Source organism: Protopterus annectens, chromosome 6.part1 (assembly GCF_019279795.1).
Source record: "Protopterus annectens isolate FY-2018-M chromosome 6.part1, PAN1.0, whole genome shotgun sequence".
Classification (NCBI taxonomy): Eukaryota; Metazoa; Chordata; order Ceratodontiformes; family Protopteridae; genus Protopterus; species Protopterus annectens.
In genome coordinates, this window is record NC_056738.1 from 405,675,448 (window position 1) to 405,699,725 (window position 24,278).

General features: G+C 40.1%; 1 protein-coding gene across 5 annotated transcripts in view; it reads right to left on the bottom strand.

Moving 5' to 3' along the window:
- The window catches only part of GAL3ST3 (galactose-3-O-sulfotransferase 3), a 508,852-nt gene that overhangs the window by 75,487 nt on the left and 409,087 nt on the right, over positions 1-24,278 (bottom strand). For all 5 annotated transcript variants that reach the window (XM_044075823.1, XM_044075826.1, XM_044075827.1 and 2 more), the window contains one exon: positions 19,118-19,217. In XM_044075823.1, coding sequence (XP_043931758.1) covers positions 19,118-19,217 — 100 coding nt within the window. The remainder of the gene's footprint in view (positions 1-19,117; positions 19,218-24,278) is intronic.

Here is a 24,278-nt window from a genome sequence, read left to right on the forward strand (position 1 = left end):
CCTGAATGGCTTTGTTCTGTCCAAGTAATAACAAAGTTGTCTGTGAATGTCCAAGGAATGTAGCAGTCTCTCCCCTTTATTCTGTGGATTTGGATAAAAGGTAGGTAAATGAATAGTCTGATTCAAAGCTACACTGAATACTACCTTTGGCATGAAGGTCGGGTTGGTTCGTAAGGAAACTCTGTCCTGATGGAAAATGATGAATGGTTGCACAGCCATGAGGGCCTGTAGTTCCGAAACCTTGCGTGCTGAGGTAATAGCCAGAAGGAAGACTGTTTTCCGTGACAAGTATTGTAGCTCTGTTGAAGAAGCCGGCTCAAAGGGAGGCAGGGTCAGCTTTTCCAATACGAAGTTGAGGTCCCAAGCTGGGACTGGTGGTTTCCGTGAGGGTTTTATATGTTTTGCCCCTCTGAGGAACTGCCTTAATAGAGGATGTGAGAATAAAGGAGGATCTGTATTGTATTGTGCAGAAATGGCTGAAGCGTGGATCTTGATGGAGGAGAAGAAAAGGCCACTGTTTAGCATCTCAGCTAGGTACTGTAAAATTTGAGGTATATTTATTACCCAGGGATTCTGGCCCTTTTCTTGATTCCAGGAACAAAATTGTTTCCATTTGGTGGAGTAGGCTTTTCTAGTAGAGGGTCTTCTGGCCTCCAAGATGACATCCTGCACCTCCTTGGAGAGGAGAGTCTGTTGGGAAATTAAGGTATTCTCCATGCAGCTAGATTTTAGGGTTTTGAGCTGGCTGTGAAGAGTTTTGTAGTTGTGCTGGGACACCAGAAGAGGGACTACAGGTAGGATCCATGGTGGGGAGTGTGTCAGGCTCTTTAGGAGAGGATACCAGTGTTGTCGTGGCCAGTCTGGAGCAATGAGAATCATTTGTGGCCTCTCTCCTCTGGCTTTTAATAGAACTTTGGTCAGTAGAGGAAGAGGTGGGAAGGCATAGACTGTCAATGTTGTCCAATTGAAAGAGAGTGCGTCCACTTTTCAGGCCTGAGGATGATAGGTCCTTGAACAAAATTTTTCCAACTGGTAATTTCTGTGGGTAGCAAATAGATCTATGTCTGACTGTTCCCATGCCTGAGTTATCTTTGAGAAAATTTGAGGATGCAACTTCCATTCATGTGGGTCTGTCATATTTCTGCTTAAGTTGTCCGCCAGTGTGTTTTCCTTTCCTGGCAGGAATTGTGCCTGAAGTTGAATTTGCAATTCCAGTGCTGTGTTCCATACGGTCATGGCTTGCCTGCACAGGGGGTATGAATGAGTTCCCCCCTGTTTGTTTATGTACCACATGACTGTGGTGTTGTCTGTCCTTATCTATAGCTGGCCTGGATGCAGTAGGTCTTTGAAGGTCATAAGAGCATTTTGCACGGCTAGCATCTCCTTTTGGTTGATGTGTAGGTGCTTCTCTTTTTGGGACCATTTTCCCTGAATGCACTGATCTGCCATGTGTGCTCCCCAGGCATAGTCTGAGGCATCCGTTGTGATGATTTGAGTTGCTTGAGGTACACAGAAAGGGAGACCTGTGTTTCTTTGGCATGCTTGAGCCCACCACAAAAATTACTTTTGAAGGCATGGAATGAGTGGTATAATTGTTTCCAAGCTGTGGCTGTGTTGAGACCATAAGTTTTTTAGGTACCATTGTAGTTTCCTCATATGCAGCTTTGCACATGGTATTAGTAGGATGCAAGATGCCATGAATCCCAGAGCCTGCAGGACTTTCCTTGCAGTTAGTCTGGTGAAAGTTGCCATTTTGTTGAAGTATTGAGACAGTTGCCCTTGATTGTTTGGCGTGAGGTAGGCCATCTGAGTGGTTGTATTTAAGCTGGCACCCAGGAAAATTACCTGTTGAGAAGGTATTAGTTTTGATTTCTTTTTGTTCACTGTGTATCCCAGGTAGTTTAACAGTTTTATTACAATGCCAGATGCTGCAATAGAATGTCCTTGCTGTCCGCTTGGATCAGGCAGTCGTCCAGATATTTTGTAAACACTCTGGGTGCAGTAGATAAGCCAAAGGGCAAAGCAGAGAATTGGTAATGGGTTGAACCTGAAAGAAATCTGAGCTATCTTCTGCAATCTTGTCTGATAGGGACATGCAGGTATGCCTCCTTGAGGTCCAGTGTTACCAGCCAAGACTCCTTGCCCAGCATGGGAAGAAGCTGCTGTAATGTGAGCATCTTGAATTTTGGCACCTGTAGATATGTGTTTAGGATGGATAGGTCTAAGATGGGTCTCCAATCTTTGTCTTTCCTTGGTACCAGGAATAGTCTGGAATAAAAACCTTGACCTTGTTCTTTTGCAGGTACCTCTTGAATCGCTTTCATATCCATGAGAGCGGAAATTTGTCTTTGTGCCTCTGCCCTATGATTTTGTGGCAGGTTTGGCAAGCCTCTCATTTTTGGAAGGGTGTGAAAGTGGAACCTGTAGCCTCTGTCTATAATGTCCAGAATCCATTTGTCTTTTGTAACAATGTACCAGTTATTTGAAAATAATGCCAGTTTTCCGCCCAAAGGTGCTGCCATTAAAGCTTTGTTTGGCAGGCATAGGGGGAAGTCATTGTGTCTGTTTTCTAAATGACTGTGATCTATCTTCTCCACCTCTTGGGGTTGGTGCTTGCCACTGTCTAGCTCTGTAAGATCCTTGACATTGTACTCTACCCCTTGGGTGTCTGTATCTGCCCCTTTGAGGTCTGTCCGTGGCTGGAAAGGACCAATTTTATGAAGGCCAGTTTCTGCTGAAGCGTGGAGGTTGTACCTGCAAGAAATCTTTCGCTGTTTGCATAGATTTCGCTTTTTCCTCCATTTTCTTTAGTACCTCCTCAGCTTACAAACAATACATCTTTTTGAAGTGGTGCATCTAATAACTTTGCTTTGACATGATCTGGTAAGGTTTGCTCTTTGAGCCAAGCATGTCTACGTGTAACAGACCCCGTGACAGCAGCTCTACATGAGGCCTCTAAAGCATCAAAACCACACTGCAAGGTATGTTTACCCACTTGCTCTGCTCCATGCAACAAATCCTGCAACTCTTTCAAATCTGGTTGTTCTGTTTTGTTTGTGTCATTTTACTTTTCAGTTGAGATAACAAAAACTGTTGGTACTTTAACATATGAAATTGACAGTTTAATTCCCTCATGGTTAAAGTGGCAGATGTATACACCTTTTTCCCCCACCTTTCTAATGCTCTGGAATATCTCTCTGAAGGCAAAGGGTTTTTAGCAGTAGAGGCCTTTATTCTCTTGGAACCCTGTGAAATTGTTTCTGGGTCAGCAGTATGGCTTTTATAAAGGAACTGGTGAGAATCAAACCTGTCTGGTTTAACAGGGGCTGGAGGTAAAGAATCTGGATTAAGGCTGGCTTCTGCATACACATCATCCAAAATATCTAAAACAGGAGGGATAGCCAGGGGCCTATGCTGGGGGAGCAGTAGAAATTCCCTGAGCCTTTTCTTGGAATCTGAGTAATCTTGGCCTTCCCAGGGGAAGTGTTCCCTCAATGTATGCAGGGTTTCCCCAAAAGAGTAGTCCTCAGGGAGGGAGACCGAGGGAATAGACTCCTCAGCATCAGAGTCTTCGAAAGGGGAATAGGCATAATCCTGGTCCTCAGAATGGTCTGAGGTAATAGAAGCCTGGTCTGAGGAAGGGTAGTCTTCCTCCAATCTGGGTCTTTTGTCAGAGGGGGTGTTGAGAACCCCTGATGAGAGTTATCAAATCCTCAGCCATTTTAAGCATCTGCTTTTTAGGCATGGGGCCTTGAGAGGAGGTCTGAGACCCTGTTTTTTAGTTTTCATGGCAGCTTTAGATTTAGTGAAGGATTTAATAGAGAAGGTGGAAGGCCTGAAGACGCCTTCAGAAATGGCAGGCCTGACTAAATTTTCAGTTTCCCCGCCAAAAGTGGTGTCGGTATCTGCAATGGGAATGAAGACCGAGGAGCCTGCGACCTCAGGTACTGAAGTCACCGGTAAAATAGTTTCATCGGTAGTCAGGGGCTGCGTATGTGCCTCGCTGAGAATCGGAGAACCGGTAGTCGGCCTAAGTGTGGTCTCAGTACTCGGTGCAGACCTCGGATGTCGGTCCTTGTATTTGCGTCTTTTGCTTAAAACTGGTGTTGGTGTATCCGACGACATGATATAATTAAATTTTTTACCAAAATAATGAAGGACGAACTCCGCCCGTCGCTTAATAGTGCACTTGTTGAACCTAGCACAAAAACGGCAGGCCGAGACGTCGTGATCTGGCCCTAAGCAAGGTATACAGAAAGAGTGGAAATCCTTGTGTGGTATTTGCTTCCCACAAGAAATGCAATTATTAACTTTGTCTGACATTGGTCTGAGGCAAGAAAAGTTTTCCCAACGAGGTACTTAGCTTTAAAGAAGACTTCGGCTGAAATACTTTCGTAAATCTCAGGAGCTGGCCGACCGGCACTTGCGAACTGCTTCTGGTTTGGGCACCGCACGGCAAGAAAGACTGAAGAAAATGGCGTTGGCTGCCTCTTTTATACCCCTGCCGTACTGACATCAGGGAAGAAGCGACGACAACCGAAGCCAGACCTAGACTTAGGAATTCGGCTGACCGAGGACCCGCCTGACGGCAGGATAACCCATCTGTAATGACTGCAGCTGTATGCACGATGAACGTCACTGTGAAAATGCAAATGAGGTGTGAAATCATTAGCAATCCTGAATACCAAATAAATCACTTGATGTAGGGGATATAAGCATGATGTAGCTTGCTTTTTTGATTGCATGCACACACCCTAGGAATGCAGGAAGAAGCAATAACAATTGTTAGTGGAAAATGGCTTACAGCTGTTTCTGATTGCACTAACAACAAGCAATACTGAAGTGACTGTTCTCGCTCAAAGCTTTGTATCATGCTGGCTTTGTATCATGCTGAACAGACTTACAATAAAAAGGTATAAGCACCTTGAGAGCTATAAGAACAAGCTTAGCAACACTAACATCCTTGTAGTCATCTGCTTAAAATCTGTCTGATCAGCTATATTACACATTGAAACAAAGATGCAATTGGCCATGACATTGCATTTCTGCAGTTAAGCTGAGAGGAGAGGAAGATGTTCATAAAATAAACAGATGAAGTAGCTGGAGTGTTGGCTAACTGACATTAAAATGGTGTGGACTATTATTACTGTACAGTATTGGTCAGTATGGCATTGCTCTAGACTTGTTTAAGGACATGAGAAAGTAACATTTTCTAGTCCTGTGTTGGTGGCAAAGAGGGATAAGAAACATAACTGAGTGTATTTTTATTGCACTGAGTTAAGGATTCAATTCCAGATAGTGTGGCATCTGACAGAGTTAATGCATATTTTCTGAGCATATGATCAGGTTGTACCACACTCAAACCTAGAAAACCTTCAAAATCCTGCCTTTTCATATTTACTGCTCTATGTGTGTTACAAGTGACAATTGTTTATTACTTTTTTCTTCTTTTTTTGTGTGCCTCATTTGTGTGCATTTTGGCAGAGTGCACTGTTGACTGGCAGCACTTCGAGGCAGTGAGCGACAGTCCTGAGAAATGTAACTGGTCTTGCCATCAGTACTGCATTTCACATTTGCATAGGTGTGCTTTGCTACAGCACTCTAAACAGCAGTAAGATTAAATTGTGTGGAGTACAAATTGTTACATATGTTCTTTTGCCTGTGTAATGTCAGCACTCAATAGAGCACCAACAGGGCTTACAGTTGAGGGAAACAGAACAATTTCATTTCTGTAATCTGCATTAGCGCAAACATGTTTGTCACTACTGTGCAGCAGCGACAAACATGTTTGCACTAATTTGCATTAGCACAAACATGTTTGTCACTGCTGCAGAGTATTTCTAATGAGTGACTGATGTGCATTTTTTGTATACCTGTTTCTGTGGCAGAAGCTGTAAATGCAGTGACTTTGGACCTTTTACGCAGTTTTTCTGGGTTTCAAATCCATATAGTGTAAAGGGACTGTGGAAATGACTACTCCAGATGTAGGAATCACTTCCATCATACGTTTATATGCTGTTTTTTTTTTTGTTTTTTGCCTTATGCACTTGCTCAGTGCTGAGTGGCATGCAATCAAACTTACCTGCTTAAGGAAAAATGTGAAGCATGTTATTTGGGCAGCCTTCTGTACCACAAACAGGATTAGTGATGATGCGCAGCCATCAGCACTCTGGACAATACTTAGTGGAGAAAATCCAGCTATTAACCAAGCTTTCACTGTGGCACAAGGTATAAGTACACTGACTTTCCAATTAACACTCAGAAGATCCAGCTTTCAAATCCAGATTACACTTTTTTTCTAACAATATTTTGATTAGGAAAGTAATAATACATATAAACGACTATCATAATTATGTTTATTGCAAGAAATGTATCATTAATGCTTTGAAATTTTTCTAAGTAGCAAATCACATAAATAATTTACTTGTTTTATTTATTTATTTTATTTTATTTTACATTTGTTAACCGGGAAAGTCTGACTTGGAACGAGCCAATTTTCAGTGGAGGCCCAGGAAGAAATGCTCCAGATGCATGTCTTTGTACCGTGGGAGAAAAACAGAGCACCCGGAGGAAACCGACATGAACGCAGGGAGGATATGCAGACTCTGCACAGGAGGCACCCCAGCTGAGAATCGAACCAGAGAACCTCTTGCTGTGAGGTGACAATGCTACCACTGCACCACTATGCCGTCTTATGAAGCACAGTTGAATATGTGTGTAATTGTTCAAGCAGGATGATAATGATAATGATAATGAATTAAAAATGTACTACCTATGGTGGGCAGAATACTTAAGTGAAAATCATCTTCTCTATGCACATACCCCAACTCTGTGTTTAGGGCAAGCCATTGAGGCTGTCAGTGTTGACCATCTTACAAAAGTAAAGATACGTTCAGCATCACACATGGCAAATCTCACTGCTATGTCTCAGATATTCATTGCTATTTGATAAAATGCCTTCCGCCTTGCTTACTAGTGTGTCTTTGTGCTTGCCATTGCACAAATGCAGTTGTCATGGTTGTGTGCCCTTGCTCGTTAGCTGTTAAACATGAGACTGTAATTTGACACAAATTCATCCTATGAATTGCAGGCATGGCTGGAGTGGGAGATGTTGGAGCTAAATTTGCAGCAGAGAGGTGGGGTGTGGAGAAGTTCAGGATTTTTGTGGCACTTTTCATGAAGCACTACAGCTGTAGGCTACTACAGGGGGGCTACACTGGGTCTCAGTATAAGACTGAGGCTTGGAACAGAGTAGCCAAGGCTGTCTCCAGTGCCACTGGCATACCAAGCAGTGGAGAGAATTGTCATCACCACTATAGTGACTTGAAAAGGTGCAAGAAGGCCCTCCTTAGCCAATGGGAGGAGGAGTTTAAGACTGCTGACATCCTACAGTTGTGTAAGTATACTGACCTATCTGTATTAAATGATATAACCCAGACAAGACTGTTATTCAATACACTTTCCTGTTTCTTCTTGTTTTCTGTTTTGTACAGCTACTGAAGACATTGCAGCAAACCATGAGGTGCATCAAGAGAGGTTAAGTCACCTCAGAGAAGCACAGAGTACATACACATCAGGTCTTAATGTAAGCCTACCAACTACTAAAATTCTGTGCAATATGGCAACACTGTAATAAAAAATGGTATTAATGATATCAGAGCAGTGCAACTGATTAATGGCACAAAAAAATAAAACCTTCCCATCACACCTGGATGTGGCAATAGTGTACAGACTGGGTAAGCATAAGTGTTCACTGTCTGAAATTATATAGTTTTGTGATATACCACTGACCTAATTCTCTCTCTCTCTCTCTCTTTTGTCTCACCCAACCCCTTGCCTCTTTTTTTTGTGATGGAGGTATATTTTATATGTTTAAAAATGTCAGCACTTCAGAGTCCCAAGCTGTCAGAGCTACCTTCACAACCCCTGCTTTACCTGGCCCATCCACATCAGATAGTTCTGCCTTGGCAGTTAGTGCACTGGTACCCTCCTTGAGTAGTATTGGCAGAGTTGGTGATTTTGTCACCTAAGAGCTGACAAGGCTGGTAGGAAGGTACTATGGAAAGGGGCCTTGGTTCCTGAATTGGCCATTTCAAAAAGGTGCTTCATCACATTGCAAAGATGATGGATGATGCCATGTTGGGCACTGACACAGGAAACAGACAGAAGACAGCAATAACAGTGCTGAGGGTGAGGACTAGACTCTCACAGTTCTCAGGCTTACCGTGGGTGCACTTCTGATGTCCTTTACCTATCCCCATTCATGGTGTCCCCAACCTTTTGTGTCCATCATCATCCTTGTTTGTCTGGTTTGTTCTGTATGTCTGCACTTGCTTCCTCACCTAACATTCCTAAGCACCTTCCCCAACATTCCTCTCTCTTTGAAAGAAAAACAAAGAGTAAAAAATGGGTACTTGTCCCACAAAAAAATAATGACCTATACATAGCTCTCCACTTCACCTACGTATTTTTGTCAACACACTTGATTTGGTACAATTGTCTGTACAACATTACTCTTTTGATGTCACCTAACTTTGGTGTGGTGAGAGTCCAAATTCAGTAAATTTTGGCTATACTTGTGCATCTATGTTGTGAAGAAGTGGATAGCTATAGTTCTCTCACACTGCCTTCCTGCAATTCCTCTATTTTTCCCTGTGTCCTCCCCTCTGATTACCCATTTCACCACTTTCCTATCAACCCCTTTTTCACACATTTAATCTGGTCAAAAAATAGAATCAAACACAACACACACAGCCAGAAATGGTCCATAAGAAAGTCTTTACTTATTTTGCCTCAGCATTTGTGTAGACAGTGGCACTGCACACCAGTTCTGAGTGATGGTGAATAGCTGTCCATGTCCTATGGCAAAACCTACTTAGTTCTGCCATCACACTGAGTAGTTTGGTTATCCTCATGCAAAGTTGCTTAAGCATGCCATGCTACTGGAATACAGAGTAAAGGCAGAATAAAGGTAATACTTTGAAATAGTTACTAAAGCAGTAATTTGACTACTGGATGTAACATAGTGCAATGTCCTCTGTGGGGTATTGAAATAAATCACTTGCCTAAAGACTGCTTTTGGGCTACTGCTTCAAGGGTTCAAGTCCAGATGCATGTCACATTATTTCTTACTGTGAAGTTATACTTCTATGATATCTTTAATGACATACATCTTAAATTTTAGCCATTAGCAAACTCTGAAGAACAAATTTTGAATAGTATTGCAAAAACGGTTCTACCTGACTTCGTCGACAGCGCAGAAGACCGACAGCGGAATTCGGAGCTCCAGAAGACCGAAAACGAAGAAGACCGACGCGAATCACGAGTGGCAGAACATCGACAATGCAGAAGACCGACACGACGGATGACAACACCAACGCCGAGGATGCCGACATGGGGAAAGGCTGTGTGAGTATGCGGTAGGCAGGTAAGTGTGGAGATTGACGGTCTGTGGGGATAGGGGTGGGTTAGGTGAGTTAGGGTTGGGGTGGGTTAAGTGAGTTAGGGTTAGGGAGCGATAGGGGTGGGTTAAGTGAGTTAGGGTTAGGGAGCGGGTTAAGTGAGTTAGGGTTAGGGAGGGGTAGGTAGTGCGTGCGATAGTGACGGACCTTAGGGTTAGGGTAAGGTTTAGTGTGGGCTTGTAAGGATTTTGGTGTGCTTGTGTTGTGTGTGTGGTTTGTGGAATGGGGATGTGTTTTGTTTTTAATAATTGTTATTGTGGTGTGTGCAGTGTATGGGGTTTCGTGTTTGTGTACCGTCGGTTATTGGTTATGTGTGGTTTCGTGTTTATGGACTGTCGAATATGTGGTGTCGGTGATGTGGTTGTCGGTGTTGTGTGGTTTCGGCTATGTCAGGTAGAACCTGCAAAAACGCATTTGCAAACACATCAATGCACATAAGAACAAATTATTAAACCGCCCTTACTCTACCAATGTCAGCATCAGTTTTTGCCTGTCCTACAGCTTCTTCACCACCACAACCATCACTTACAGATACAGAGCCTGACTAATACTGAGATCACACTATTAAAATGTACATTGACCCATAACATCTTTACATCTATGTCTATCTTTATCTGTTCTCCCTCAGCCCTTTGTACTGTTGACTGTTCATCAGGCTAATTGTTGTAAATGTAACATTATTGCACTGTCTGTCTGCCATTGCTTTGCTGAAGTATGAAACCTACATCTTCCATTGACTACATAGGGTATCACTGTCCCTTAAAATATGTGACTTTGACATGTGTGAAGTAGAATTTGCTTGGTGGGATCTAGAGATAATGGTCAAGTATGTAGACATAATTTTTCTTCTTGACAATGGTTCATATCCATCATTAAGTAAAGCTCATACTGTCTGGTTTTATAAAAGTCTTTCCTGTGAATGAGTTGCCTATGTATCACTCTAAGCCCCTTCTGTTTTATTAGTTGGGGTGCTCAGTATTTGCATGACATTTGGCAATATGTAACTGTAGTGTGTCATGATAAATTGTACTTCAGGTATTATTGCATAATGGGGTGAGTGTTTGCATTATACCTCATTATAAATCCAGTTAACTTGTGATTTCCCTTGAAGCATGTTTATGTGTAGTAAGCATAAAAAACAGTAGCTATTACATATAGAATTTTCCCAAGAAACATATATATAATAGCAATTCCTAGGTATTCTTAAAGTCATGTTGAAAAGTTAATACAATAATCATATTCTTTGTAAAATCATTTGCATAATGCAGTCAAACCCTGCTTCAACTCTGCTTTTTCATTTATCTCAGTGAGTTTACATTTTGTGCTACAGAGAAAGCTATGATAGGTGAATTTTCTCCACTAACTAGAGTGCTGATGGCCATGCTTCAGGCTAAGCATGTTTGCACTGTAGAAGGCACACCAAATGTAGTCTTTCACTGTTTTCATTAGCAGAGAACTCTGCAAAATGGGGAAGGCAAGAAGAACATTTCATTTTTGAACTGAGATTTGGAACTAACACGGAAAGGTATTATAAAACATACGGAACACCACTAAACACACTGGTACTTCACAGTCCCATTTCAACATATCAGAGTATCATGATTCATGTACCAACACTTTGCCAGCCTTCCCAAAAATATGTTTGTCAACACTGAGCTTTTGGAAATGATTTGGAACAAAAACAAGTATTGCTACTGGATATTGCTTCATTACATGGAAGTTGTGTAATGTACTGATGTGAAATGTAGTGAACTGTGTGACTAACTGACCACTTGGTTCTGGACAGTTGGCTCTTTACTGCAGCACTAACACTTACAAATTATATTCACTCACATACAGCCTTGATATACAAAAATCATCATGCTTTATCCCTCCTGCATTGCAAAATTAAGCACTGTTTGGTATTCACTCTCTCTACATATACATACTGTCTGCAGCACACTGATGAGGTCATTTCAATAATGCACTCTCACACCACAAAATTCAGACCTCTCCTGTGGTGCATGGATATAATAAACGTCTGTGTAGGTTGTGTCAGTTATAGACAGGGAGTTTGAATACAACAAGACTTTCCTGACTGTGTTTGTGTGGGTGTGTGAGAGAATGTAAATGGATGCTAGAGTGTGGTACACCTCTTAGTACTGACATTTAGAATTCAACATAGCTGTAGCAGTCATTTTTGTACACACATCTCCTTTTCATGACACAGCTGATGTCATCCTTTCAAAGATGCAGTATGGCTCACATGCACTCAAATTTCTCCTGTGGTTTGTGCATACAATACACTTGTGTGTAGGTTGTTTAGGTAGGAAGTTTGAATATAGGAAGGACTGTCATCTGTGGTTGTGTGTTTGTTCCTCTTACTGTGCAGAACAGGCTGCAAATACATATATTAGGTATATCTATACAGTGTGCTCTGCAACCACTTTTTAGTGGAAACATGAAGGTAATACACAATGGTGACTTCATCCATTGAAATGTGCAGTGTCACAGTTGTCAAATAAATTTGTAGTTGCCCTTGTGTTTCAGCAAGCCTTCATTTGCCTGTGATGTTAACTATATAGTTAAAATCCTAATGTCACTGCTTACAGTCAATGTATATGTTGTTAACAGCACTGTCACCCACATGAGCTATGTTCAGGAGTAGATGTTTCCTGTTGCAAGAGTTTACTCTACATTTACTTTGGAAAGGCTGTATTGAAGACTGATGCTGTCATTTGAATAGATGGTCATTACATCACAGTTGTAGTAAAACATCTCCTTAGGACAAAGGACATCCACACTGTACATTATTGTTCTACCGTCACAGTGACAACAGCAGGAGGATACAGGTGTGTTTGGGTATACCTAACATCAGGCAATGTTGTCTGACATACAGCAATATCCTCGATTCATACACATGATGTAATGCTTTTACATAACACTATGACAATTGGTGATGCACTTATACCATGACACATTCAATGCTTCCACTATGGTGTTGATTTTCTCAATGCTGAGGCAACTGTCCCAGAGAAGCACTGAATGACTGCTATCATTTGTGTCCTTAACTGTTCCACATGAAAGATATCCCTCCAATCACACTCTGTATGTGTAGAAGGGCAGAGATCGCTCCCATCAACTTTTAGCAGATAAAGTACAGCTGATTGAATTACTTCACATAGATGGACTTCAATAGCTGTGATAACATTTCCACTGCGGTGAATGTAATTAATAGTCATCTTGTTATGTGGAGGAGTTGTACAGCTTGATGTTCAATTCTAGCACAGGCAACCATTTTGTGTGTACATACTGATGCCACGCAACAGCCATTACATCATGTCAGTGTTACCCCTTCATATGTTACATAAACACATGTGACTGTAGCATTGGATTTCCTGAAATTACACATTTATTCTGCTAATGTAATGGTAAAAGTGTTACCTTGGCACATGCATTGAGAACTGTGGTGTACTCATGTCTGTGCCAGTTCTTGTGTGGTATGTACACTGACATACACTGAAGCCATCCTTGACCATTGAACACTGATATAGGACTGATCACATTTGTGTGCACATGAGCATTCTCATTTAATTGCCATCAGTCTGACATGCTATAACATTCATTATCAGGTATCCTTTTTTAATTTGCACACTAATTTAATTTGATTGTCACAATACCCATTGCTACCTCCTGTGGCAAATGCTGACAATACACAGTTCTGGGGAGAATGCATTGTATCATGGTATGGGGTTTGCATCTCTTGGGGTGCGTAATTCCTTTCAAGGGTGATCCTCCTCCTCATACATGTATTAGGCCTCTTTCTGTGGTGTACACAGTTAATACACAGGTCAGTGTTGACACTGGCAACATGGGTTCACCTCTTGCAAAAGGTGATTGTGGCTTCTGACTTATTCCTATTTTCCTACATGTTACATGGAAGCAATGCATGCTGCGCACATATCTCATTGTCTATATTGTAGCTGTCATCTCAACTCAGCATGCCAATGACATTCATATGTCATATAATTCTCCTCTGTTACAATGTGATTTTGAGTAATTGACACATCCTATAATTTCATGTTTTCTTTTACTTACATACATTTGCTCAGAAATAGTGACCACTATTATTTATTCTGACGTGTGTTGTGAAATTTTATTACTACAAACTTGTCTTTGTGATATAAGCACTTTCACATCAATTATCATACTAGAACATTTACCCTCCCCTCCGATATATTTTTGCATACATCTCTTTGATTTCTGTGCACATTGTCCTCAGTAAATGTTTCCTGTCTGATAATCCATGTACTGCTGTTGCCATTGCCTTTTCATATCACCTCATATTTATTTTTGTATTCATATGTTTCATTTATATGCACAGCGCACTTTCCCTGCCTGTGTACTGTATGCATCATTTCACTTATAAGGCTCTTTGTCCTGTCCGTGCGAGCATGCTTAACATGTTTGTCCATAGCCAAACCTGTTTATTTCTGCATATGCTCGTGCTGCTCAACACAGTTTCCTGGCCACCAACATTGTTGCTGGCCATGAAAATGTGCCTGTATTTGTGTTAGTGTGGTGAGAGCATGCATATGCGATTAGCGCTGCTGCTCATTGTATTAAAACATAAACATCTCATGGGCTTCTCGCAGAGCCTACACATAAACATCATGTAGGCTTCATGCGAAGCATACACAATCATTCATGAATCCCAGGGTATGATTAAATACCTTGGTAGAATTCAAAATTAAAATATAAAACAGATGTGTACAAAGCTGTCCTGCCATATTATTCATAGCTAATGTACTAAAGGGCCATAATAAAAACTGCAACAAAACATGTATTGCTAATAATCAAAAATAATTGTTGGGACAGTGCCAGCCAAGAGAATGTAAGCTGAAGTACATGCAAGCTGGAAAGTAATGCATATTAATGTGTGTTTATATGTGCATGCTATGCGTCAGGTTCAAACAACTGACATGCATTCAAGTACATTGTTTTGTCCAGTTGTATGCTGCTGTCTACATGAAAAATGACCTGATTATCTGAAATTTTCAGTACTTGAAACAGAAATCTGATAGACTAAGCAATAAATAACTTCTGTGTTAAGTAAACCTGAATGAATTGAGCGTAACAATTAATATAAATCAATCAGCTTAATGTCAAAGGTGAAGCGAAGCAACTTGTATTAAAAGCTTTTACAGTTTGCCCATAAACGTGTAAAATGCGATGAGCGAGGTGATTACACTTCAATTACTGGAAAAAGACAAATCAGTTAAACACTACAGTACAACAATAATCGTAGCAAATGTGAAGCAGCAATGCTTAACTTTTAAGGTGAAGTCTTGCACTAGTCAGTCAAATCTGCCAGTACTAACCAGCAAATGACAATGAAGATTTCTTTCTCCCTGCTGTCTGTGTCAGTAACTGGTTCCTGACTTCCTCTTATAAACTTAGAAAGTTGCTAGAATAACAAGCGTTGTGTTCACCTGCATTTTCTTGACTCCTCAGTTCTGTAAGTAAAATATGCATGTCTCGTTAATATGATTGTATTCAACAATTTAGTATTTAGTAGAGATCAATATTCTTCACCCCAGAGCCCCTAGTATGTATGTCATTAGTGACTTCAGTCCTCAGTGATTTGTCAGAAAACCACAGATTTTATTAGAAACAAACCAGACATATGAGGAAAAAAATCTGGACTTCCTGTGAAAATGTGCACACTTCAGAGGCATGGAAGGTGAGTGCAAACATAGGAGACTGAGTTACAGTGTCTTTCTGACGGTGCACGATAAGTGCTTTATGGCTTTGAAACTGGCAAAACAATGCTATTTTTTCTGTAACTTGTAATACATGGAGCAGATAAAAATCCATGCACTACACAGAATTATGATCAGATCATAACCCTTAATTATGAGTTCTCATGATGGATGGATTCACCTCTCAAGCTATGCTCTATGTAAATTTCTTGGTATCCATATCTCGAACATATAATAAGCAGGTTATAATCAATGATCAGCTTATAATTCTCAATATCTAGCATATCTAACTAGTAAACTGCATTATCAGTTCCACCTTGCAATAGCTAATTAAGTCCAACATGTCTGGGTGACCTCATTATTTAAAGCAGAGTAAGTTCTGACACAATCATATCATTCATATACTATTTTTTTGTAAGTCTAATCATTTTAGCAAATATGCTCCTGTTTCCTCCCACATTACAAAGACATGTGTCTGGAGCATTTCTCCCTGGGCCTCTCCTGAAAATTGGCTTTATTCCAAGTCGGACTTTCCCAGTTAACAAATGTTAAATAAATAAATAAATAAAATCTGTCTGCTATAGTCCAGCTGTATTGTCATTAGTGGACTGCATGGTGTAATATGCAGTCTGCTTATAATTCCTCAGTACCACAGCACAGCATCCAAGGTTCTTTGGCTACTTCTTTTTATGTACTGATTTTGGGTGTTTCAGGAGAGTTGTACATTCTGCAAAGGATATCTTGATGTGACAAATAGTAGGTTACTGCAAGATTTTAAATATAAAATTGCAATAAAAAAGATAATGTGATTCTAAATAAAGGCCAGATGAAACCAATAACATTAAAAGATATGCAACTTTTGTATTTTAAAGCTTTATGGAATAAAAAGTATAAGTTTATTTTATACTAAATATACACCCAGAAATAAGACAAATTTCAAGTAGTAATGGAAGAAATTAATGAATGAATGTGTTATAAAGAATAAATTAGTCTGATATTAAAATAAAAAACTTGTGATGACATTAATGAAGTAAAATAAACAAACACCCATTTGTCTAAATGGGAAAATCATTCAGAATATGTTAGGGTGTAAAAATCTGCTTTGACATTCAAAGTCAGCAAATGCCGTTGCTTGGTTTTATTCAATGCAAGCTGATAAGTTTAGTTTAGTTCTGTCTCAAGTGCATGTAATGGAACTAGAGGTGCATCTGAAATAAATGTTAACGCATATTATTTATTTATTTTGATGCAGATGTAGCTCCATTATGTGCAGCTAGGATGGAATTAAGGACACTTTCTCTAGACAATTAACACTACTAGCTATCCATCTTTGAATATCAGACAGTATAATCACACACAATAACTTTACCGTCAAGAAGCCTGTGCCAAGGGATAATAAGACTGCAGAAATTTTTTTTACTAGAAGTCCATCTGCTATGATTAAGCTGTTTAGCAATACATGCACTGTAAGCCTTCAAAGGAGAAAAATGAGGCAAAATGACTAGAGAGAATTCACAGGACAAAGGAGTAAGAAGCTGTGCTTTTATAGCTTGCAGTGCAACATACACAACAGTTTTCTATGCCTCGTAGAAAGGTACAAGTGATAGGGATCAATGCATACAAATCTTTTGGAAATGGTTGCTTGCTTGGATTTGACCAAATCATTTGTAACTGAGGTTGAGGCAGTCATTTTAAATGAACATTTTAAATGAAGAGTAGAAGAGTAAACGGAAGAAAGAAACTGCTGAGAAAATGTCATTCATAACACATTTCCAGTTCCATAATCAAGGAATCAAGGAATTCTTGGACTCCTTCAGAGATAGAAATGGATAAATTCATGGAGAATTTATTTTTTTAGCAATGGTGAAGTCAAGGGGCACATAACTTTTTTCTTTGCCTTTTTCTTGTATTTATGTATACAGGATCATCCTGTAACAAATCCAGTTGACTGAGAAATGCAGATATAATTTGCCCATGATCTTGCATGCATTGAGGTTAGACTTACGGACCTGCCTAAAATCAATAGAATCATTCAGACTGTTACCTTCACATCTTGAACTGGTCAGAGTCATTCTTCTGTCTTGTGAGATGGATTAACTGAAATAAATATAAGTGGTGAAGAAAGGTATTTTAACATTTGGCCAAAATAACCTGGGATATTTTTAGTCTCATAAAACTGACTCTGCAAAGTCTATCAGATTAATTTGTCTTCCAATTAATTATCCACTTAATCTAATTCAGGGTCACCTGTAGCTTATCCTGGCCCATAATGGGTACAAGGTAGAGAATTAATTCAGGATGGGATGGCAGCCTATTGCAAGAGGTACAAACACAGTAACACACAGCAGTAACACTAGCAGACAATTTGGAAGGTCACTTACATTCACTTACAGAGAACAACATATTTGCTGTTGTAGTTAGTTTTGGGTTTGTGCATTTGCCACATTCCAGCTTGTTTGGCTTTCAATTCACTTACAGCACATCCTTGGCATGTAAGAGGAAACTGGAGCAACTGATAAAAAGACATAAAAAAGAACACAAATGCACAGGGAGGAAGAGCAGACATTATGCAGAACCTCAACTGAGAACCAAACTGGAGAACCAAGCCCTGTGAAACAGGAATGCTTACTGCTATGTCATGGTGCCTCCCTGTGAACCAGGTTATAATTTCATATTTATTTAGTGTTCTCATATTATTAAACAAAAAAAAAAGAAAGCTAAATATAATGCCTAGGTTTAAAGTTTGAAGACAAATTGTTCATCATTTTATCATCCAAATTAAATATCACATAGGTGGAACTATGACTGAGCAGATTCATGACCATAATCATTAGGAAGTTGGTGAGTGGTTGCTGAGGAATGATGATATTACAATTGGATGGTTCTTTATGGGGAGAAAGCAGAACATCATACATAACTAAGTAAAGGATGGCAAGACAACTACCAGTGATAAAAGGACATAGTTTCATAATCAGTAGTGCTAGGAAGCAAGATGCTATAGTACTGATGTGGATAAAAGAAACAATAGTGGTACCATTACAGTATCAAAGATAAATTTAACTTTCAGTTTCTGTCTTGGAATATAAGTAGCAAAAGCAATACCATTACATTATCAAAGGTAAGTATAACTTTCAGTTTTTAGCACTAACTATCTGAGGATTGAGATGGGATACCTACAATATGAAAGTATTACACAATTGAGGATAATGGATCTAAGGAAGGCATTGATACAGTACCAGAGAGAGAAACCATGCTAATACAAAGGGAGAGCTACATTACACTGCTACAGATAAGTACAGGTTTTACTTTTCATGATCAGGGACATTATAGTAAGTGATAAACAGGACAACTGCCAGAGACTAACCACTTAAGTTGCTTGGGTGGGCAGGGTGGTGGTACTGCACAAAAGTATTTGGTTAAGCTTAGGGATACACCTTGACATAAGAATCCTATAGGCCATGTAGAAACTAGACCCTAGACTCTCACAGGATTGTACATCAGTACTGTGGAAAGCTAGGGAAGACTGGCAATTGGCATACATGTTTATTTACACAACTGACTGGTTATCTTTGCAGTAATACATTTGAGATTCTATTGGTCTTCTAAACAAGTGCAGGGACTGAATGCTTTGATATGCACTGGAGCATTTATTTATTTGCAGCATTCTGTATATTGTTGGGCTTGAAGTGTAGACAACAGAAACTTCCAAAACAGTAAAGCTACTGCATCCTTGCTGTATTTTACAGAGGAGATTACACCAGAAAATGCATTTTGCTATTTCTCTGTAAAGTTTCACCAGTCAAGCTGCAGACTGATGTTCTTGCATATGTGTTCTTATAACTATTTTGCATACAATCATCATTTAGCCATTCAGAACTGCCCTTAAAACAATGATAGCCCTCTTCCAGTACTTACCAAGTGAGATGTCCACTTTGGTGCAGAAGAAAACTAAGGGTTGTTATAGCCATAAAGAAAAGTAACATCTTCTTCCGAGACATTGCCATTTTTAGAACACCTGGAAAAGAAAAAGTATTTTCAATATAATATATAAGATGAAATGACATTTGAGGAGATAATCACTAAGATAAATAGCTTCATGTGCACTAATAACAAATACCAAGCTTATTTGTTCTTGTGGATGATGGACAGGTCATACTGAATTTCTTTTTAAGTGGGCAGTTATGTAACATCTCCCTTGTACCTGTAGATGACCAGTAATGTATGAGGTTGCATTTAGAAAATCTTCAGTTTCAAATGCAGATAGTATGCACAAAAAATGCATTCTTCAACATGAGTTGACAACAAAGAAATATATAAATTATTTTTTAATACTTTTTATCGACATGTTCAATGTCTGTCATACTTTACAACGCAATAAAGCATAATCAGTTGGAAAAGCTTTCATCACTATCCCATTATTGTAACATGTTTTGCCCTTGCTTTAGCTGTCCTCTCCGACCCTACTTTCCCTCAAACCCATCTAAAACATTGAATTCTTTGCATTTGCCTGAGTTGTCACTCCTCCCCCTCCTTATTGAGAGCTTTAGTCTGTAACCCCAATGCCTTTACTGTATGACATCCAGTCATGTTACCTACAATTTTCTCAGTTAATAATCAGTTTTTTCTGTACCTCCATCATATTTTTTCAGTTCCCTCCTATTTTATATTCCATCATAAATCTTCTAACCATAACCATGTTATTTCTAGTTATGTTCATTCCACTTGTTTCCTTTAATTTTTTTTTCCAGTTTTTTGCTGTGCGTTTTTTGATTCATCCTACTAAGGTGAGAACAACTTTATGAATTCTTTGGGCCCTCTTCTATTTTCCCATACTCCCAACAGATAATTTAACTGGGTTTTTAAAATCTCTCTAATCTACATCTCACTCCTTCACGTAATATGCTATCTTTTCTCCAATGCTTGGTTAGCCTTACACTGAATAGAATCACATGTGCATTATCCTCATTTATCGGCCTTATATAGATAGACTCCATGGGTGGCCACGGTGGTGCAGTGGTTAGCATTGCCGCCTCACAGCAAGAGGTTCTCCGGTTCGATCCTCGGCTGGGGTGCCTTCTGTGCGGAGTCTGCATGTCCTCCCTGTGGTCGCGTGGGTTTCCTCCGGGTGCTCCGGTTTCCTCCCACATCCCAAAGACATGCTGCAGGTGGATTGGACACTCTGAATTGGCCCTAGGTGTGTGTGTGAGTGTGCCTTCTGTGGAAGGTTGGGCGCCGGGCTGGCAACTCGACACTGTAAAACTCCACTGCCATTCAATGTGCGGACAAGGTGATCCGCTGTGGCGACCCCTAACCGGGAAAAGCTGAAAGAAGAAGAAGAAGATATAGATAGACTCCATACTTACTTAAAACTACACAGTTATATATTTCCTTTTCCCATTACCCTTCAACCCATATTATTCCATCTCCTTTAGTTTTGCCATTGCCTCTATTCCTCTAATTCTTATAACACTGTCATATATAAAATCACTTCTTCTTCTCCTCCACTTCAGCTGTCCTGTTTCTGCAGTCACCATTTTCTCTAGCCTTTCCCCCTTTTGTCTCCATTTTCTTTCCTTAAATACTCCTTTATGGAACATTCTAATCTTTAGCATAGTCATCAGTCATCATCATCTTTTAGTCTGTACTCTGCATTCTCTTCCTGGAAGCCCTTCATTTTAAACTTTTACTCTCCCTTATTTTGCATACCTCATATTTCTTCTTAATCTCTGCTACCTCCCACCAGTCACTTTTTATTCATATTTATCCCGGCAATGCCGTCTTCTTATATGACCTCTCTGTCCTATTACCACCATACTAGGCCCACATCTTTCTCACCACTTCTCTTACTCCTTGCTCCTGTTCACAATTCCAACAACTGAAACTTTATTTACCATTGCTCTTAAATTAAAGATCATCTCTGGTCTTGGTTTGTATTCTAGAGCTATCCACCTAGGGCGCTCACATTCTTTTCCCCAATGCACAACAATGCAAGCATGACTACAGCAAAATGCCTCCATTTCCCACCACCCTCTGATAATAATTGTTCTTATTTTGTTTTACACAATCCACTGGTCTCCCTTCTTTTCTCACCAATCTACCACATACCTTTAAAATGATACTTTCCATCTTCTATTTTAAGAAAACATCTTAATATACATTTTGCTCTTTGCTTTACCATCAACGTTTACGATATTAATGCCCATTTAATATTTATGTCGTTCTTGTCAGCTTTTTAATGGCCTAGTTATCTCGTCAGCACGCTTTCCATTCTCTTTTTTACATTTTTTCAATGATCTCCTTATTTCTAAACCTAACTGTCCTGTACTTGCCTGGTCCTTGTTTCTTTCTACATCTCCTAGTTCTTTGTTTTCACTTAAACATTTTTGGTATATTTCATTTTAACAATGACTCTTATGGACTTGTTAAATTCTTCTAATGCTTTTTTGCTACAGTACCTTCTATACAAGTTGCTAGTGGAGTGCAGCCATAAGCAAATATATGAAAGAATGCATTTTTTCCTTGTCTGTTAATCTCTTTACTCTGTTAATTCTTCCTTAACCAGTAGAAAGAGTTCATATTTGTTGTTTGTTCTCTGTCTTACTTTTATTCTAACTGCAGTTTCTAGTCTAAGGTCCACAGCATTTATCTTAAAGTCTAGCATCAACGTTAAATTTTGACAGTACTTTTTAGAAAAATACCTATTCAACAAAACTGAATTTTTCCTTTAAGGAATAACATTTTACAATGAAAAGCATTTTCTTTGTTATATACTGTGTTTTTATTTGGACCCAATAAAGTTGTTTACTGGTGCACTCTTGGTTGGATTTACTGTGTTTTTATTTGGAACTGATTGCTGATATAACCATTTTATAAATATATGTTTGTGCAATGCTAATAAACTAGGCTCATGTCAATCTGTCGTTACATTTAACTTTAATAACTCGCAATTGCTAAAAATGTAAATCAAAATATTTCAATCAACTATTCTACCTAGTCTTAATCTGATGTTTGATTTAACATTGCTCTGTAATCAAAGATAGTAAAATATAGGTTCGTAGGTTCATAGGTTTATACTAGGCTATCTGCCCTAAGGCATTTATAAGCCTAGCCCAAATTTTTGTGGCTTACGCCACCCCTTATATGAAAAAATACTGTGCCCATTAGTTTGTTGTGCCTCTGTCCAGCAGTGACACAGAGATGATTCCCGGGGTAAACCTACGATCTCCCATCCACAGGTCTAGATTTCTCTTGAACAGAGTCAGCGAGGTGCTCTGCCTCACATGGACCGGGATTTTATTCCACAGCATAGGGAGTCTCTGAGTGATAAATCTATCCCTCCAGCACGTCCTATTTATATCCGTGCTAAGGTTTAAGTCGCTTGCTCTAGTGGTTTTGGTGGATTTGGATTTTTGAGGTGGAGCATGTCCATTAATTCCGGGTTGGACATGGCCTTGTATGTCAGGCACATGTCACCTCTGAGCAGACGGTATGCGACTGAATAGAGCTGGAGTTTCTTCAATCTGGCAGCATATGACAGATTTTGGAGTCCCTTTATCCTTTTGGTGAGGAACTTTTGGGGTCTCTCCAATTGCTGCAGATGTCGGGTGAGATACATCCCGAGTGGGGCATTGCACTCGATCATTGGTCTGATAAGTGAAGAGTACAGGGGAACAATGACCTCACTAGATCTGGATGTGAATCCCTTCATGATCAGGTGGGCAATGTAGAAGGTCTTTCTAACCACTTTAGCAATGTGAGTGTCAAAAGAAAGGCCACTGTCAACCTGGGTCCCCAGGTCCCTGATAACCTCTTCTGTGCTTAGTGGATTGCCACCTATATGGTAGCTTGGGGTTACCTTGTTTTTCCCGAAGGGTATGACTATACATTTTTTGGCGTTTAACTTCAGGCCATGGCCTGGCACCAGCTATCTGTTTCCGTGAGTCCCTTCTGAAGGATATCCGTGTCCGATGCACTTTCCACTATGGCGCCCAATTTGCAGTCGTCTGCAAACTTTGTCAGCCAAAGTCCTCCCATGTTGGCCTGTACTTCTGAGAAGTAGATGCCAAACAATAGGGGGCCAAGGACCGAGCCCTGTGGGACACCACTTGTGACCGGCTTGGAGTCTGACACAGCGCCAGCAACTCTAATCCTGTGGGTTCTGTCCTTAAGCCAGTTTGCAACCCATCTTGTGACATATGGGTTTACATTTAAGCTGGTAAGTTTTTCTACAATACCCGAGTGGGGTATTGTGTCGAAACCCTTTGCAAGGTCAAGGTAGGCTGTATGGACTGCCTTTCCCTCATCAATGGCCTTGGTGACTGTTTCGAAGAAGTCGACCAAGTTCAAAAGGCATGATCTTCCCTTGACAAAGCCAAACTGGGTCAGGTCCAATGTCTGCAAGTCCCCTATGAGCTCCATTATGATCCTCTCCATAGCTTTGCAGACTAGACTTGTTAAGCTTATGAGGCGGTAATTACCAGGGTCCGTAGAGGCGCCGCCTTTGTGGAGTGGGACCACAGTTGCCGTACGCCACTCTTTGGGCACGTATCCTGTGGTAAGGCTGAGATTAAACAGCTGCCTTATGTGCGGGTTTAATTCCTCATTTAGCTCGTGTAGCACACAGCCGGGGACACCATCCGGTCCCATTGATGCTGTGTTTTTAGCTTTAGAGACAGCAGCTTTCACCTGCGCATTTGAGATGTCCGGGAGGCTACACTCGGCTGGGATAGTTATCTCTCCTTTAGGGGAGAGGGGTGAAGTTTGCACTGAACCTGTCTGCCAGTATGTTGGCAATGTCTGTGGGTTCAGTGATTTTTGTATCATTTTGGACTAATTCTGAGCATATCTGGGAGTTTCCACCCAGGTTCCTAACATAGCTGAAAAAGGCCTTATGATTGTCCTTTGAATCCATGGCAATTTTCTCTCAAAATTGGCCTTAGTTGATTTTATGAGTGCTCGTATTTTTTACTAATAATGATCAGGGGTGACTTCCCTTTTATGGATTTTGTTCTATCATGTAATAGCTTTCTCCTCTTATTGTAAAGTTTGTTAATGGCTGGGGTCCACCAGACTAGAC